Genomic DNA, 16,773 nt, shown 5'->3' on the forward strand with positions numbered 1-16,773 from the left:
AGCGTTCCACACTCCTACTACTCTCTGAGTAAAGAAACTACCTCAGACATCTGTCCTATATCTATCACCCCTCAAGTTAAAGCTATGTCCCCTCGTACTAGCCATCACTATCTGAGGAAAAAGGCTCTCATTGGCCACCCTATCTAACTCTCTGATTATCTTACATGTCTCAATTAAGTCACCTCTCAATCTTCTTCTCTCTAATGAAAACAGCCTCAAGTCAATCAGTCTTTCCTCACAAGACCTTCCCTCCATACCAGGCAATATCCCAGTAAATTGGCTGTGAAACCTTTTCAAAGCTTCCACATCCTTCCTATAATGGAGTGACCAGACCTGTACGCAATACTCCAAGTGCAGCCACACCAAAGTTTTGTACAACTGCAGCATAACCTCATGGCTCCGAAACTCAATCCTTCTACCAATAAAATCTAACATGCCATATGCCTTCTTAACAACCCTATCAACCTGGGTGACAACTTTCAGGGATCTATGTACATGGACTCTGAGGTCTCTCTCTACACTACCAAGAATCTTACCATTAACCCAGTACTCCTCATTACTGTTGCTCCTTCCAAAGTGAATCACCTCACATTCTTTTCACATTAAACTCCATTGGCCACCTCTCAGCCCAGTTCTTAGCTTATCTATGTTCCTCTGTAACCTGCAACATTCTTAGGCACTGTCCACAATTCCACCGACCTTAATGTCTTCCGTAAATTTACTAACCCTTCTATACCCTTATCCAGGTCATTTATAAAAATGACAAATAGCAGTGGACCCAAAACAGATCCTTGAGGTGCACCACTAGCAACTAAACTCCAGGATGAACATTTCCCATCAACCACCACCCTCTGTTTTCTTTCAGCTAGCCAACTTCTTATCCAACCACTAAATCACCCTCAATTCCATGCCTCCATATTTTGTGCAATAGCCTTCTGTGTGGAACCTTATCAAACACTTTACTGAAATCCATACACACCATGCCAACTGCTTTACCATCATCCACCTGTTTGGTCACCTTCTCAAAGAACTCTATAAGATTTGTGAGGCACAACCTACCCTTCACAAAACCATGTTGGCTATCCCTGATCAACTTATTCCTTTCGAGATGATTATAAATCCTATCTCTTATAGCCTTTTCCAACACTTTACCCACAACCAAAGTAAGGCTCACTGTCTATAATTCGCAGAGTTGTCTCTTCCCTTCTTGAACAAGGGGACAATATTTGCTATCCTCCAGTCTTCTGGCACTATTCCTCTAGACAATGACAACATAAAGATCAAGGCAAGCTCCTCCCTGGCTTCCCAGAGAATACTAGGAAAATCCCATCCAACCAGGGACTTGTCTATTTTCACACTTTTCAGAATTGCTAACACCTCCTCCTTGTGAACGTCAATCCTGTCTAGTCTAGTAGCCTGTATCGCAGTATTCTCCTCAACAACATTGTCTTTTTCTAATGTGAATACTGATGAAAAATATTCATTTAGCGTTTCTCCTAACTCCCTGGACTCTACACACAACTTCCCACTACTGTCCTTGATTGACCCTAATCTCACTCTTGTCATTCTTTTATTCCTGATATACCTATAGAAAGTTTTATGGTTTTCCTTGATCCTATCTGACAACAACATCTCATGTCCCCTCCTTGCTCTTCTTATTTCTCTCTTTAGGTCTTTCCTGGCTAGCTTATAACTCTCAAATGCCCTAACTGAGCATTCATGACTCATCCTAACATAACCTTCTTCTTCCTATTGAAAAGGGATTCAACGTCTTAAGTAAACCATGGCTCCTGCGCTCGACAACTTCCTTCCTGCCTGACCGGTACATATCGAGGACCTTGAATAAGCTCCATATTTTGATTGTACCTTTCCACTGCAGTCTCCTTCCACATCCTATGCATTCTAAATTTTGCCTAATCGCATCGTAATTGTCTTTCCCTCAGCTATAACTCTTGCCCTGTGGTATATACCTATCCCTTTCCATTGCTAAAGTAAGGCTGTTTTCCCTGGAGCATCAGAGGTTAATAAAATCATGAGGGGCACGGATAGGATAAATAGACAAAGTCTTTTTCCTGGGGTGGGGGAAGTTCAGAACTAAAGGGCATAGGTTTAGGGTGAGAGGGGAAAGAAATTAAAAAGGACCTAAGGGGCAACTTTTCACTCAGAGGGTGGTACATGTATGGAATGAGCTACTGAAGGAAGTGGTGGAGGCTGGTACAATTGCAACATTCAACAGGCATCTGGATGGGTATATGAATAAGAACAGCTTAGAAGGATATAGGCCAGCTGCTGGCAGGTGGAACTAGATTGGGTTGGGACATCTGGTCGGCATGGACGAGTTGGATCAGAGGGTCTGTTTCTGTGCTGTACATCTGTATGACTGTATGACTCTATGACTCTAAACATAATCATTGTGGTCACTATCACCAAAGTCCACTTCCAAATCTAACACCTGGCCGGGTTCAGTACGCAGTACCAAATCCAATGTGGTCTCACCCCTTGTTGGCCTGTCTACATGTGGTGTCAGGAAACCCTCCTGCAGATTTTGGACAAAAACTGACCCAGCTAAAGTAACCAAACTATATTGTGACCAGTGGAATGCCACAAGGATCAGTGATGAGTCCGATACTTTTCGTCATTTATATAAATGATTTGGATGAGCATAAGATGTACAGTTAGTAAGTTTGCAGATGACATGAAAATTGGATGTGTAGTAGACAGCAAAGAAGGTTACCTCAAATTACAACAGGATCTGGACCAGATGGGCCAATGGGCTGAGGAGAGGCAGATGAAGTTTAATTTAGACAAATGCGAGGTGCTGCATTTTTGGGAAAGCAAACCTTAGCAGGACTTATACACTTAATAGTAAGGTCCTAGGAAGTGTTGCTGAATAAATAGACCTTGCTGTGCAGGTTCATAGCTCCTTGAAGGTAGAGTCGCAGGTAGATAGGATAGTGAAGAAGGCATTTGGTATGCTTTCCTTTATTGATCAGAGTATTGAGCACAGGAGTTGGGAGGTCAATTTGTGGCTGTACAGGACATTGGTTCAGCCACTTTGTGAATATTGCATACAATTCCGGTCTCCTTCCTATCGAAAGCATGTTGTGAAACTTGAAAGTGTTTAGAAAAGATTTACAAGGATGTTGCAAGGGTTGGAGGATTTGAGCTTCCTATTGGATGGATGTTTTGAAACTTGAAAAGATTCAGAAAAGACTTGCAAGGGTGTGGCCAGGGTTGGAGGATTTGAGCTATAGGAGGTTGAATAGGCTGGGGCTGTTTTCCCTGGAGCATTGGAGGTTGAGGGGTGACCTGAAAGAGGGGTGGGGGTAAGGGGGCTGAGAGATAAATGGGAGGGAGGTGGGGCTGGGAGGGGGAGGGTAGCTAGGAATGTGCTAGGTGTATGAAGATGGGGGATGATGTTGTGGAGAGTAGACCAGAGAGGTGGGAAGGATGGCAGACAGGTAAGACAGTTCAAGAGCACAAACATGTTAAGATTTGAAAACCTTACCTTCAACTAAAGAACTGAAATCTCTTCCAGTTCCAAAACTGATCCAAAAAATCCATGCTGAAGTGTTCCCTGATGTATCAAGAAATATCAAACTATGGTGCCTGTTTTGTAACATACATGCAGATTCCACCATTATATGGACAAAAAACAGCATTGTATTGACTGAAGCAGAAAGAAGGTAAGATGCACAAGGGGGTTAATGATCATTGATTTTTTTCCTGATATTTTACTCTGGAGTGGCCACAGTGTGACTTGACCGTCACTAGTCTCATTAAGGACTTAGATTGGCAGTTTCCTCAGAGTTGTCCCTGCTCAGCCACTCTACCTTTCTGCAGCAGAAATCCAGTTAATGTTCTGTGAGCAACTCCAAGGAAATTCCTAATCTAATGTTAAGTTGTTCAAATCTGTTTTCATTTGTTCAAAACTTTTGCTAACAGTCCAGACATTCGTGCTAAGACATATTTTATTACAAAAAAGTAACAAGATCTATGAGTTATGGAGAATGAAAGATCAACATAATAATTGTAGCATTGGATTTTTGAACATTGATATTGTAGTTGTCATCTGCCAATTCTGAATGCAATAATGATGGATTTCTGTGGCATGTTATAAAACATATCTCAAAATTATTTTATATTTGTATAATCACAAGTTAGATCTACTTGTTCTGAAGTGATTGTGTGCTTAGCAATAGTGCAAAAAATTAAAGTAATACTACAATAGAATTCTGTAAGGTTCAAAATCAAAGATTGGAAACTTTCCCTAGGACTGATGTTACTGAAGGCATGTTGAGGTGTAATCAAAGTTCACTGTCCAACTTTTCTTTGTTGACTAAGAATAGATTAAAAAATTCTGATCCGTGTTGACCATGGTAATTGATTCTTAGTTGTCTGGCATGCATTCCACAGATGCCTAATGTAAGTATAATGGCTCAATTCCAAGGAACGCTTGGGAAAGTACCTGGACTTTTCACACTGATTAAACTGGAACTCTTCTCATTAAACAGGGTTTAAAGGACCAATGCAAATAGGGCAGATCCAGAATTCACCCCAAATTTATGCCCACCATAGCACAAAGCCTGTTTTTTCCCTAATCTTGGCCCACTGATTTCAAGGGCTTTAATTTTTAATGATTCTTTTTGACAACTCAATATATTTGCCTTAAGGTTGGGGAGGTATTTCCAAACATTGCATTTTATATAACTTGCTTACTAAGTACAGAAGTAATTTTAAAATGTTCTTACCTTCTGGGCGTTGTTGATAAGGCAATTAATTATTTCCTATCCTTAACTTGTGCTTGAGAAGGTGGAGGTGGAATATTTTCACTTCTAGGCCCACTTCATCAGATTGTTAAGAGTTATCCATATTGGTGTGGGCAACAGGGTCACATATAGACATAGACAGCATAGGAGGAGGCCATTCATTCCATTTTGCCAGTCAGTGCCACGGTCAACTAAGAATGATTTCCTTCTGTAAAAGACATTAATGATTCAGTTGGGATTTTACAGCAATGCAACAGCTTTCTGGCCATTTTTACACTTTCAATTTTGAATTGCGTTTAAAATCTGAATTCAAATTTTCAGTTGACCATTCTCTGGATTATTATTCTAGCCCTCTGGATTATTAACCCATTAACTCTTCTGGTACTGGCATCTACCTGACAATGTGGAAAATTGTTGAAGAATGTGGTGCTGGTAAAGCACAGCCAATCAGTGATATCCGCACTTGGCCCATACCCCTCCAAGCATTTCCTGTTCAGGAACTTATACAAATGTCTTTTAAATGTTGTAACTGTACCTGCATCCACCACTTTCTCTGGCAGTTCATTCCACACATAAGCTACTCTGTGTGAAAGTTGCCCCGATACCTATAGTCAGGAGTGTGATGGAATACTTCCCGCTTGTTGGATGGGTGTAGCTCTGACTTAAGAAGCTTGGCCCCATCCAGGACCAAGCAGCCCACTTGACTGGCACCACAGCCACAAGCATCCACTCCTTCCACCCTGAAGCTCAGTAGCTGCAGTGTATACTATCTACAAGATGTCCTTCAGAAATTCACCAAATATCCGAGACAGCACTTTCCAAACCCATGACCACTTCTGAAATCCAGGAATTCCCACCCTAATGGCATTGTGGGTTAATCTATGACATGTGGACTGCAGCAGTTCAAGAATACCACTAACCACCACCTCCTCAAGGGCAACTAGGGACAGGCAATAAATTTTGGCCCAGCCAGTAACCACCATGAGTGAATAAAAAATCAACCTTGCTGGCAGATCCAAACATTTCAGTTATGTAGTTCCTTTCTTCATACAAATTCATGTGCATGTAAATTAACTTGCTACATGGAAGGCAAATGTCTGATATTTTACTCATAAATCTCTAACAGGTGAATGCAGTGACATTTAGCTACAATTAACAACATTTGCGCTGAGAGTGCATAGTTTTGTTTTGTACAATGCATTTTATAATTAATCTCATTGAAATGTAGTATTAAAAACATGAGTAGAGCCTTAATCATCTTTATTCTGTGATCTTTAAACTAGCAGAGGACACACTTTAAGAGTGCAAATGATTAAACCAAAGTATTGCTTATGTATTGTTCATACTGTAAGATGTGATATTGTAAAGAGTTATGAAAATTATTTGTTGCTCTTCAAAGCATTTCTAAAACTTTATTTATGTTCAAAAATCTAAAACTACAAATTTGAGAAAATCAGAAAAGAAATAAAGTCTAATAATGAAGACAATTTTTTTTAACAATGAAAACAAAATCCATTCCGTTCCATGCTTTAACCCATTCCTCCAGTCACAATTATAGTTATCAAACTTTACCGTCCCAACTGTTTTCAAATTATAGCGCAGGAGATGACAGTCCTGTCTCCTTGGCAATAGTACAAACTACTATGAAAGATCGAGGGTTATATCAGTGCTCCTTGAAGAATAAGTATGGAAGTGTGTCCTGTGAGTTTGACTTCACCACTGAAGGTATCAGAACAAAAGTGCCAAATATCCGCTTATAGTTTTACAATAAAATTATGCAAGTGGTGCACATGGAGTGATAATCAATTTGTCTTTATTCTCCAGTTCTGAATGAGCTGCTTAGTTATCAAGTTGTTGAAGGTACTGCCCTTTTTAAGTCTACAAATTACATTTTATTTGGATAAGATAAATGTTTCAATTGCATATGTTACTACAAATGAATACAATTCAATGTCATTGATTCTCTGTCTTAAAAAGCTCCGAGTATCATATAAAGAAAGATATCAAAATATTTATGTTTAATAGAGTTCAAAGCACGATTGACATTTTACAATATTTTTCATAAGAGCGTTTCAAAGAATGGTGGTTTGTTGCTGGAAAATAATTACATACTTTCCTGCCGCCTGAGTTAGTTGATTTTAAACCTTTTGTTTGAATAACTAGGACACGGCTACATCGAGTCAAACAAACACAATGACCTCCATGCTTTCCCTGATTCAGGGACAGGTGAGATATTAATGTATAATGTGATGTCTGTAAACTTTATAACGTGGTCAGTCGACAGAATTGACTACATGATGCCAATCGCTACAAGCCTTGTTTAGATTGATTTGTCAGAGGTCTAGTTGTAGAAATTTGGGGCTATATTTTCAATATCAAGCTTGAGTCAGGAACTTTCCAAGGCCCCTCGATGAAAAATTACCCTGAATCATGGAATGTTTATTCTGACGAGTATGGGTGCAGGGTAGAATGGCATTGGATCTACCAGCTCTGAAAGCAAAGCGTCTGCAGCCTCCAGCACAGCTGAGTGCCAATGCAGAATGATAGGTCCCTCCTTAGAACATAGGACATAGAACATAGAAAAATACAGCGCAGTACAGGCCCTTCGGCCCTTGATGTTGCGCCGACTGAAGCCTACCTAACCTACACTAGCCCAATAACCTCCATATGCTTATCCAATGCCCGCTTAAATGACCATAAAGAGGGAGAGTCCACCACTGCTACTGGCAGGGCATTCCATGAACTCACAACTCGCTGAGTAAAGAATCTACCCCTAACATCTGTCCTATACCAACCTCCCCTTAATTTAAAGCTGTGTCCCCTAGTAACAGCTGACTCCATACGCGGAAAAAGGTTCTCACTGTCAACCCTATCTAAACCCCTAATCATCTTGTACACCTCTATCAAATCTCCCCTAAACCTTCTTTTCTCCAATGAAAACAGCCCCAAATGCCTCAGCCTTTCCTCATACGATCTTCCTACCATGCCAGGCAACATCCTGGTAAACCTCCTCTGCACCCGTTCCAGTGCCTCCACATCCTTCCTATAGTATGGCGACCAAAACTGTACACAATACTCCAGATAAGGCCGCATCACCTTATACAATTGCAACATGACCTCAGGACTCCGGAACTCAATTCCTCTACCAATAAAGCCCAGTAGCCATATGCCTTCTTCACAGCACTATTTACCTGGGTGGCAACCTTCAGAGATCTGTGTACATGGACACCAAGATCCCTCTGCTCATCCACACTACCAAGTAGCCTACCATTAGCCCAGTAATCCATCTTCTTGTTACTCCTACCAAAGTGAATGACTTCACACTTAGCTACATTGAACTCCATTTGCCACCTTTCTGCCCAACTCTGCAACTTATCTATATCCCGCTGTAACCTGCCACATCCTTCTTCGCTGTCCACCACTCCACCGACTTTTGTATCATCCGCAAACTTGCTCACCCAGCATTCAAGCCCCTCCTCCAGGTCATTTATAAAAATGACAAACAGCAATGGTCCCAAAACAGATCCTTGTGGAACACCGCTAGTAACTGCACTCCAAGATGAACCTTTACCATCAACTACTACCCTCTGTCTCCTTCCAGCCAGCCAATTCCTAATCCAAACCTCTAATGCACCCTGAATGCCAAACCTCCGTAATTTTTGCAGTAGCCTACTATGGGGTACCTTATCGAACACCTTGCTAAAATCCATATACACCACATCTACTGCTTTACCCTTGTCCACTTCCTTGGTCACCTTCTCAAAGAACTCAATAAGGTTTGTGAGGCACGACCTGCCCTTCACAAAACCATGCTGACTATCCTTGATCACATTATTCCTATCCAGATGTTCATAAATCCTATCCCTTACAATTGTCTCTAAGACTTTGCCCACAACAGAAGTGAGACTCACTGGCCTATAGTTACTAGGGCTGTCCCTACTCCCCTTCTTGAACAAGGGGACCACATTTGCTATCCTCCAGTCTTCTGGCACTATTCCCGTAGACAACGACGACATAAAAATCAAGGCCAATGGCTCCGCTATCTCCTCCCTAGCTTCCCAGAGGATCCTAGGATAAATGCCATCAGGCCCAGGGGACTTATCTATTTTCACCCTTTCCAGTATTCCCCGGACCTCTTCCCTACATACCTCAAAGCCATCCATTCTAATCACTTGTGACTCAATATTCACATCAGCAACAATGTCCTGTTCCTGAGTGAATACTGACAAAAACTATTGACTTAGTGTCTCTCCAATCTCCTCTGCCTCCACGCACAACTTCCCACTACTATCCTTGACTGGACCGATACCTACCCTAGTCATCCTTTTATTCCTGACATACCTATAGAAAGCCTTAGGGTTTTCCCTAATCCTACCAACCAAGGACTTTTCATGTCCCCTTCTCGCTGCTCTTAGCTCTCTCTTTAGATCCTTCCTGGCTACCTTATAACTCTCAATCGCCCCAACTGAACCTTCATGCCTCATCTTTACATAGGCCGCCCTCTTCCCTTTTACAAGGGATTCCAATTCCTTATTCAACCACGGCTCCCTCACAAGACCCTTTCCTCCCTGACTGACTGGTACATACTTATCAAGGACACCCAATAGCTGCTCCTTGAACAAGATCCACATATCATTTGTGTCCTTCCGTTGAAGCCTATTTTTCTAATCCACACATCCTAGGTCATGCTTCACCGCATCATAATTTCCCTGCCCCCAGCTATAACTGTTGCCCTGCAGTGCACACTTATCCCTCTCCATCACTAGAGTAAAAGTCACCGAGTTGTGGTCACTGTCCCCGAAGTGCTCACCTACCTCCAGGTCTAACACCTGGCCTGGTTCATTACCTAGAACCAAATCCAGTATGGCCTCACCTCTTGTTGGCCTGTCTACATATTGTGTCAGGAAACCCTCCTGCACACATTGGACAAACACCGACCCATCTAACGAACTCGAGCTATAGCTTTCCCAGTCAATATCTGGGAAGTTAAAGTCCCCCATAACAACCACCCTACTACTTTCACTCTTCTCCTGAATCATCCTTGCAATACTTTCCTCTACGTCTCTCGGATTATTAGGAGGCCTGTAGAAAACTCCTAACAGGGTGACCTCTCCTTTTCTATTTCTAACCTCAGCCCAAACTACCTCAGATGGCAAGTCTTCCTCCATCGTCTTTTCCACCGCTGTAATACTATCCTTGACAAGCAATGCCACACCTCCCCTCTTATACCCCCATCTCTGACCCTACTAAAACATTTAAACCCTGGAACTTGCAATAGCCATTCCTGTCCCTGTTCTACCCATGTCTCTGTAATGGCCACAACATTGAAGTCCCAGGTACCAACCCACGCTGCAAGTTCACCTACCTTATTTCTTATACTTCTGGCATTGAAGTATACACACTTCAAGCCACCTTCCTGTTTACCGGCACCCTCCTTCAAGATCGATGCCTTGTTCCTAACCTCCCTACACTCAAGGTCCTATACCCTAAAGCTACAGTCCAGGTTCCCATGCCCCTGTAGAGTTAGTTTAAACCCCCCCCCCCGCCCAAGAGCACTAGCAAACCTCCCCCCAAGGATACTGGTGCCCCTCAGGTTCAGGTGGAGACCATCCTGTTTATAGAGGTCCCACCTTCCCCAGAAAGAACCCCAGTTGTCCAGAAATCGGAATCCCTCCCTCCTGCACCATCCCTGTAGCCATGCATTTAACTGTTCTCTCTCCCTATTCCTCGACTCTCTATCACGTGGCACGGGTAACAGACCAGAGACAACAACTCTGTTCGTTCTAGCTCTGAGCTTCCAACCTAGCTCCCTGAAAGCCTGTCTAACATCCTCACCCCTCTTCCTACCTATGTCGTTGGTGCAAACGTGGACCACGACCTGGGGCTGCTCCCCCTCCCCCTTAAGGACCCGGAAAACACGATCAGAGACATCACGTACCCTTGCACCTGGGAGGCAACATACCAAACGTGAGTCTCTGTCGCCCCCGCAAAACCGTCTATCTGTGCCCCTCACTATTGAGTCCCCAATAACTATCGTTCTACCTTTCTCCACCCTTCCCTTCTGAGCAAAGGGGACAGGCTCCGTGCCAGAGGCCTGAACCTCGTTGCTTACCCCTGGTAAGTCATCCCCCCCACAAGTATCCAAAACGGTATACTTGTTCTTGAGGGGAATGACCGCAGGGGGTCCCTGCACTGGCTGCTTCCTCCCAGTCCCCCTCACTGTCACCTATCTGTCTATAACTTTCGGAGTAACTACTTCCCTAAAGCTCTGATCTATGACCACCTCTGCCTCCCGAATGATCCGTAGTTCTTCCAACTCCAGCTCCAGTTCCCTAACACGGTCTTGGAGGAGCTGGAGATGGGTGCACTTCCCGCAAGTGTAATCAGCAGGGACGCTAATGGCTTCCCTCACCTCAAACATGTTGCAAGAGGAACATTGCACTGCCTTTGCTGCCATCCCTCTAAAAGGTAAACTTTAAAAAGAAAACTGGATCTAAAGAAACAAACAAGCAAAATGTAGCACTTACCTGCTTACCACAACGGGTCTTATTTTTAGGTTAGATGAGGAGGGCGGGTGGGAGGCTCTACCCCTGTAGTGCCTCGGGTTCCTCACCTGCGCGCTTTTCTCGAGAAAAAAAATCTTCCCAGGTAAGCTAGCGCGACACCAGCTTCCGGGTCTGCTAGGCGCTTACAAAAAACTTTAAATTTTAACCATTAAAAAAAACAATAACTGGACTATACCGCGACTTAAAATAAACACCATCAGACAGCCGTTACCTGCTCTGCCAAGAGAGTGAGGCCAAAGGCTTGTAGCTGCGCGCTTTTATAGAAAAAAAACACCTTCCCAGGTCAGCTAGCGTGACACCAGCTTCCGGGTCCTCGAGACGCTTAAAAAAACTTTAAATTTTAACCATTAAAAAAACAATAACTGGACTATACCGTGACTTAAAATAAACACCACCAGACAGCCGTTACCTGCTCCGCCGAGAGAGTGAATTTGTCGGGATTTCACTTGACCTATTTTAGAGCTCATCGAGTCCCATAGCTTTCACATCACCTAAGCAGTATACCCGCCAAAGTATTGTTGGACACACCACAAACTGTACATTAAATGGCAACCGCTGTCAAACAGATCCTACAAATGTTCTCACTAACCTACCCAGATGGCAGTGATCACTGGACATGGGATTGATGACCAGCAAGATTGGATGGCTGCCCAGCTCTTCAGGTTGCCAGTCCTGCATTAGTAATAGCTAACATCATAGTGACTGTCAGTGATGCCCTATCTTGCAATATCCTGTCTCTCTCCCATGTTATCTCTGCATCCCAGCATACTGCTACCAATCCCACACTTGACTTGCCCAACTTTCCAAAAACAGCTCTGTTAACCCCCCTTGATATTTCAGGTTCAAACACCAAGAACTGTAGAGGTCTCATTTCCTGAACAATGCGGAACCCTGACTGACCAAACCACGAACTGATTTCTGTGCAGCTTGCTGACTAACGTAGAGTTATAGTCATAGAGATGCACAGCACGGAAACAGAGCCTTTGATCTAACTTATCCATGCCGACCAGATATCCTAACCTAATCTTGCCCCATTTTCCAGCATTTGGTCCATATCCCTCTAAATCCTTCTTATTCAAATACTCATCAAGATGCCTTTTAACTGTTGCAGTTGTCCCAGCTTCCACCACTTCCTCAGGCAGCTCATTCTGTACACATACCACTCTCTGCGTGAAAAAGTTACCCCTTAGGTCCCTTTTACATTTTTCCCCTCTCACTGTAAACCTATGCCCTCTAGTTCTGGACTTCTCCACCGCAGGGAAAAGACCTTGTCTATTTATGCTATCCATGCCCCTCATGGTTTTATAAACCTCTATAATGTTGGCAATAATCTCTGGACTGATTGGACGTGCCCATGGCTCACTCCTCGAATGTATGGACCTGATTCTTCGGCCCTGCTTGCATTAAGCAGCCTACTGACCAAGATCAGCCCCTGGACTGTGATCAGATGATGCCTTGGCTTATGCAGGCTCGTTATTGACTATGTTCCTCTTGCCTGGTCCGGACACGACTCCCCTTAGATTTTCAGATGTGGAAACTTGATTGAAATGCATACAGCCACATAAGCTGTTGGCACATGCTGTAGGCATAACACTAATGTAGCATCTTGCCATACAGCAACATGACCACCCCCTTAACTGATCATTGCTGGAATACATGAGGAGGTAGGCGAAAGCAGGTACTGCAGATGTTGAAGATTAGAGTCAAGATTAGAGTAGTGCTGGAAAAGCAGTGCAGGTCAGACAGCACCCGAGGAACAGGTAAATCAAAGGTACCTGGCTTTCAGATGATACTAAAAGGCAAAGCACGAGAGAATGACTGTGAATCTGTGAGGTCTGAATTAAGTGGCAATGTGCTAAAAGGTAAGGCAGAGATGTTGTGAGCATCGAAGTAACTTCAAAGCGAGTGTGTGGTAAAAGAGCAAACTAAGAGATCTGAAATGCACCCTGCTTCATGCGTGAGATAGGTGCCTGTTGCTGTGCACAAAACAGTCCAGCTGCATTGAAATGTAAGGTGATGGTGGGCTCCAAAGTGCAGTATTGAAGTACAGAATTTAGTTAAAGACGTATCATGACAATATGGTGAGATTGGTGCTTTGTCAATGCCAACTTCTGTAGACTGAGAGTGCAGGTTGCTGCTGTCCATTGACGGTGCCCTAAGGTATTGGATAATGTTGGCCAATGCAGAGGTCTAGAATAGATGCCAGTGGATTGTAACCACCAGGCAGTCACTCAGACTTCAAAGTTGGGAATTAATGCTGTCTGGCTTTTGCCAGCTGCAGGAAAATGGCAACTTGTAAATAAATGTGTGAGATTAATACTTAATAAGGCATCAAGGCATGAAAATAGGCCCCTCATCACTTACCAAGGAGACTCTCAACTAGCCATTCAACCTTAAGGGGAAAGTTGGCTCTTTGTTTTCCCAATGTCAAGAAACTCATTTTTCATTCTCACTGTATTTTCCCAACTTTCTCGCCATTGCCCATGTCATTCACACAATGAATAGGTTACGTCCTCTATGATAGTCAAGAGGGTTTTGCTTCCTCTGTTTCAAGGATGTAACATCTGATTTTCCTCAACAGTAGGTCCTATTCAACCTTTTCAATCTTTTACCTGCCAGTAGTTGACAGGCTTCAAAGTTACAATGCCTGAGTGATTATGGACCTCCCTACTGCAGAGCAGCATGGTGGCTCGGTGGTTATCACAGTACCAGGGCCCTGGGTTCAATTCCAGCCTCGGGCGACCTGTGTGGAGTTTGCACATTCTCCCTGTGTCTATGTGGATTTCTTCCCACAATTCAAATATGTGCAGGATACGTACATTGGCCACAATAAATTGCCCGTAGTGTTTAGGGATGTGTGGATTAGCCATAGGAAATGCAGAGTTATAGGTTGGGGGGGAGGGGGGGGGGGGGGGTAGGTGGTGGGTGGGGGGGGGAGCGGGGTTTGGATGTGATGCTCTTCAGAGTGTTGGTGTGGGCTGAATAGTCTGCTTCCACATTATACGGATTTCATGATACTGCTCAGAATTTTCTCCTGAGATTATATCACATGCAGACATGAAAGCATATAAAACAGGAGCCCCTCAGTAAGATCATGGCTGATGTATTTGTTTTTCATGTTCCACATTTCCAAATACCACTGATAATCTTTGATTCCCTTGCCTAACAAGACTTAGTCTACCTCTGTCTTCACTGCCTTCTGAGGCAGAGATCTCCATCATCACACAACACTGAGAAAAAAACAAATTCTCTACATTGTTACATCTCACTGGGTAGCAAGTTAGGAATCAAGCCCCACTTTCCCTAGAGTCATCACAAAGATTAAAAATTGTTTTAAACAATGCAAACTTCCTAATCGACCTGGTCAGAGAGGCCCAGGCTAACAGAAAACTACAATCAGCTTACTGTACTTAACAGGAATTATAATTTATTACAAATAAATAGATTGTACCCACTGGTAAACAATTCTGATTCATTGACATTTAATTCTACTAGTTAAAACTCTAATCCTTTTCAAAAAAGATCCTCTGCACATACAGACAAAACAAATTAAAATATGAATGGTGGGAATATATTTCCAGGTTAATGGCCCCAGTCCATAGGGTTTTCTGTTCTTCAATCTTCTCTCAAGTTCTTTTCACTTCTTTGCAGGAGTCACAGGTTATTGGTACATTAACTGCAAAGTCTCTTAGGTACTGATTGAAGCAGCAGCTTCCCAGCAACCGGTGAGGGAAAACAAACTGGCTTTCTTCAGGCTTCAGGTATTTTCTTGGAGAAAAGGACACACCATCTGCTAGTTCAGCATTCCAAAGCCTTGTTCCAGTGTGCACACCCACAAGCTGCACAGGAGCCAATCAACTAGTTGTTGTCAGGCTGGTGGCCTTTGTTATCCTCAACTGGTCATAACTCCAGAAACCAATCTGCAACCTATTGCTGGCCAAATCCCACTTTGTACACTGTCTGGTACAAGCCTGTCTGTAAACAGTCTCTCCTACCACTCAAACAAAACAGTAGTGTAAACTTAGAATGTACTTCAATAACTGGCTTTCAAAATGACCAACTATTCCTTCCAATCCTTGGTTTTAATACAGCCCATTCCCATTTCAGTCCACAACCAAAAGCACTGAAAAACTTAAAAAAGGTACGGTCTTTACTTTGACTGCAACCTTTTAAGATGTTTCAAAAATACACTTCAACACAGTTATGTGATGCACAAAAAACAAAACACAAGGCTTATATCCATTCACCCTTCCTCCCCTTTTATAACCTTAAACAATCTTAACTTTTCTTAAACCTTTAACTTATTCCATCATTTTACACTCAACTTTGGTATAATCCATTTGGAGAGACAAAAGCAAATATTTCCTTAGCACTTGATTAAGTTGCTTTTATTGAAGTGTAAAATACTAGTCTTAGACCCAACCTTCTCTTTCCAACTGGATGTAAAATTCAATACTATTGAGTTGCTGCCACCTAGCAGCTATCTAGCCTTAACTCGGAGACTATTAATTAAGTAACCTTGTCACATCACCCAATAACAAGTCTTACATAATCTGCTCTCTGGTCAGCTTGAAAATGTGCTGCTGTAAGAAACTATCTCAAACTGTCACTTGCCAGTACCCCTTCAATAAATCAGTCTTAGACGGGAATGATGCACTGCCGGTACTATTGATAACCATAGATCTGGTATGAATCTGTTTTCATGACCACATTTACTGTTCTATATCCATACAGAAAATTGTTGATTCATTTGGCTTTGGAACTCCAGCCGCTTTGACTAAGTTCAAACAAGTGATTATCCAGCACATATTGAAACACTGTTTCCATCTGTCATTTTTTTCTGTGTTAACTGATAATGATGTTGTTTCATCAGTATTGACTCTGCCATCTCCACATCATGCATAGCTAACATGTTACAACTACAGACTACATTATACTTTGTTTAGTTCCACTTCCCTTGTGATTCTAATTTTACTAAGTTTCTCTAGAAGACAAACACTGACTTTACTTACTCTTTTCCTTTTTAAATACCTGGTAAAAACTCTTGCTCTTTATTTTTACATTTCTACCTAGCTTCCTCTCATGCTGTAATTTCTTCCACCAGATTGACTTTTTAGTCATTGTCTGCTGTTCTTTATATTCTGATCTGTCATCCGATCTGATGCATAGTTATATACATTTTTTTTGGTGTATCCCTATCTTCTTTAGTTAACCACGAATAACGAGTCCTCCCTTTAGAACTTTTCTTTTCAGATTAGATTCCCTACAGTGTGGAAACAGGCCCTTCGGCCCAACAAGTCCACACCGACCCTCCGAGGAGTAACCCACCCAGACCCATTCCCCTACTCATGCACCTATCACTATGGGCAATTTCCCATGGCAATTCACCTGACCTGCACATCTTTGGACTGTGGAAGGAAACCAGAGCACCCGGAGGA

The 16,773-nt window shown here is 42.7% G+C and overlaps 1 protein-coding gene across 1 annotated transcript in view; it reads left to right on the plus strand.

The window, feature by feature from the left end:
- Positions 1–16,773, plus strand: part of alpk2 (alpha-kinase 2) — a 99,305-nt gene that overhangs the window by 57,760 nt on the left and 24,772 nt on the right. The window contains exons 6-9 of the mRNA XM_072573625.1: positions 3,539–3,686; positions 6,367–6,494; positions 6,594–6,629; positions 6,933–6,995. Of these exons, the coding sequence (XP_072429726.1) occupies positions 3,539–3,686; positions 6,367–6,494; positions 6,594–6,629; positions 6,933–6,995 (375 nt within the window). The remainder of the gene's footprint in view (positions 1–3,538; positions 3,687–6,366; positions 6,495–6,593; positions 6,630–6,932; positions 6,996–16,773) is intronic.

This window comes from Chiloscyllium punctatum, chromosome 1, assembly GCF_047496795.1.
Source record: "Chiloscyllium punctatum isolate Juve2018m chromosome 1, sChiPun1.3, whole genome shotgun sequence".
NCBI lineage: Eukaryota > Metazoa > Chordata > Chondrichthyes > Orectolobiformes > Hemiscylliidae > Chiloscyllium > Chiloscyllium punctatum.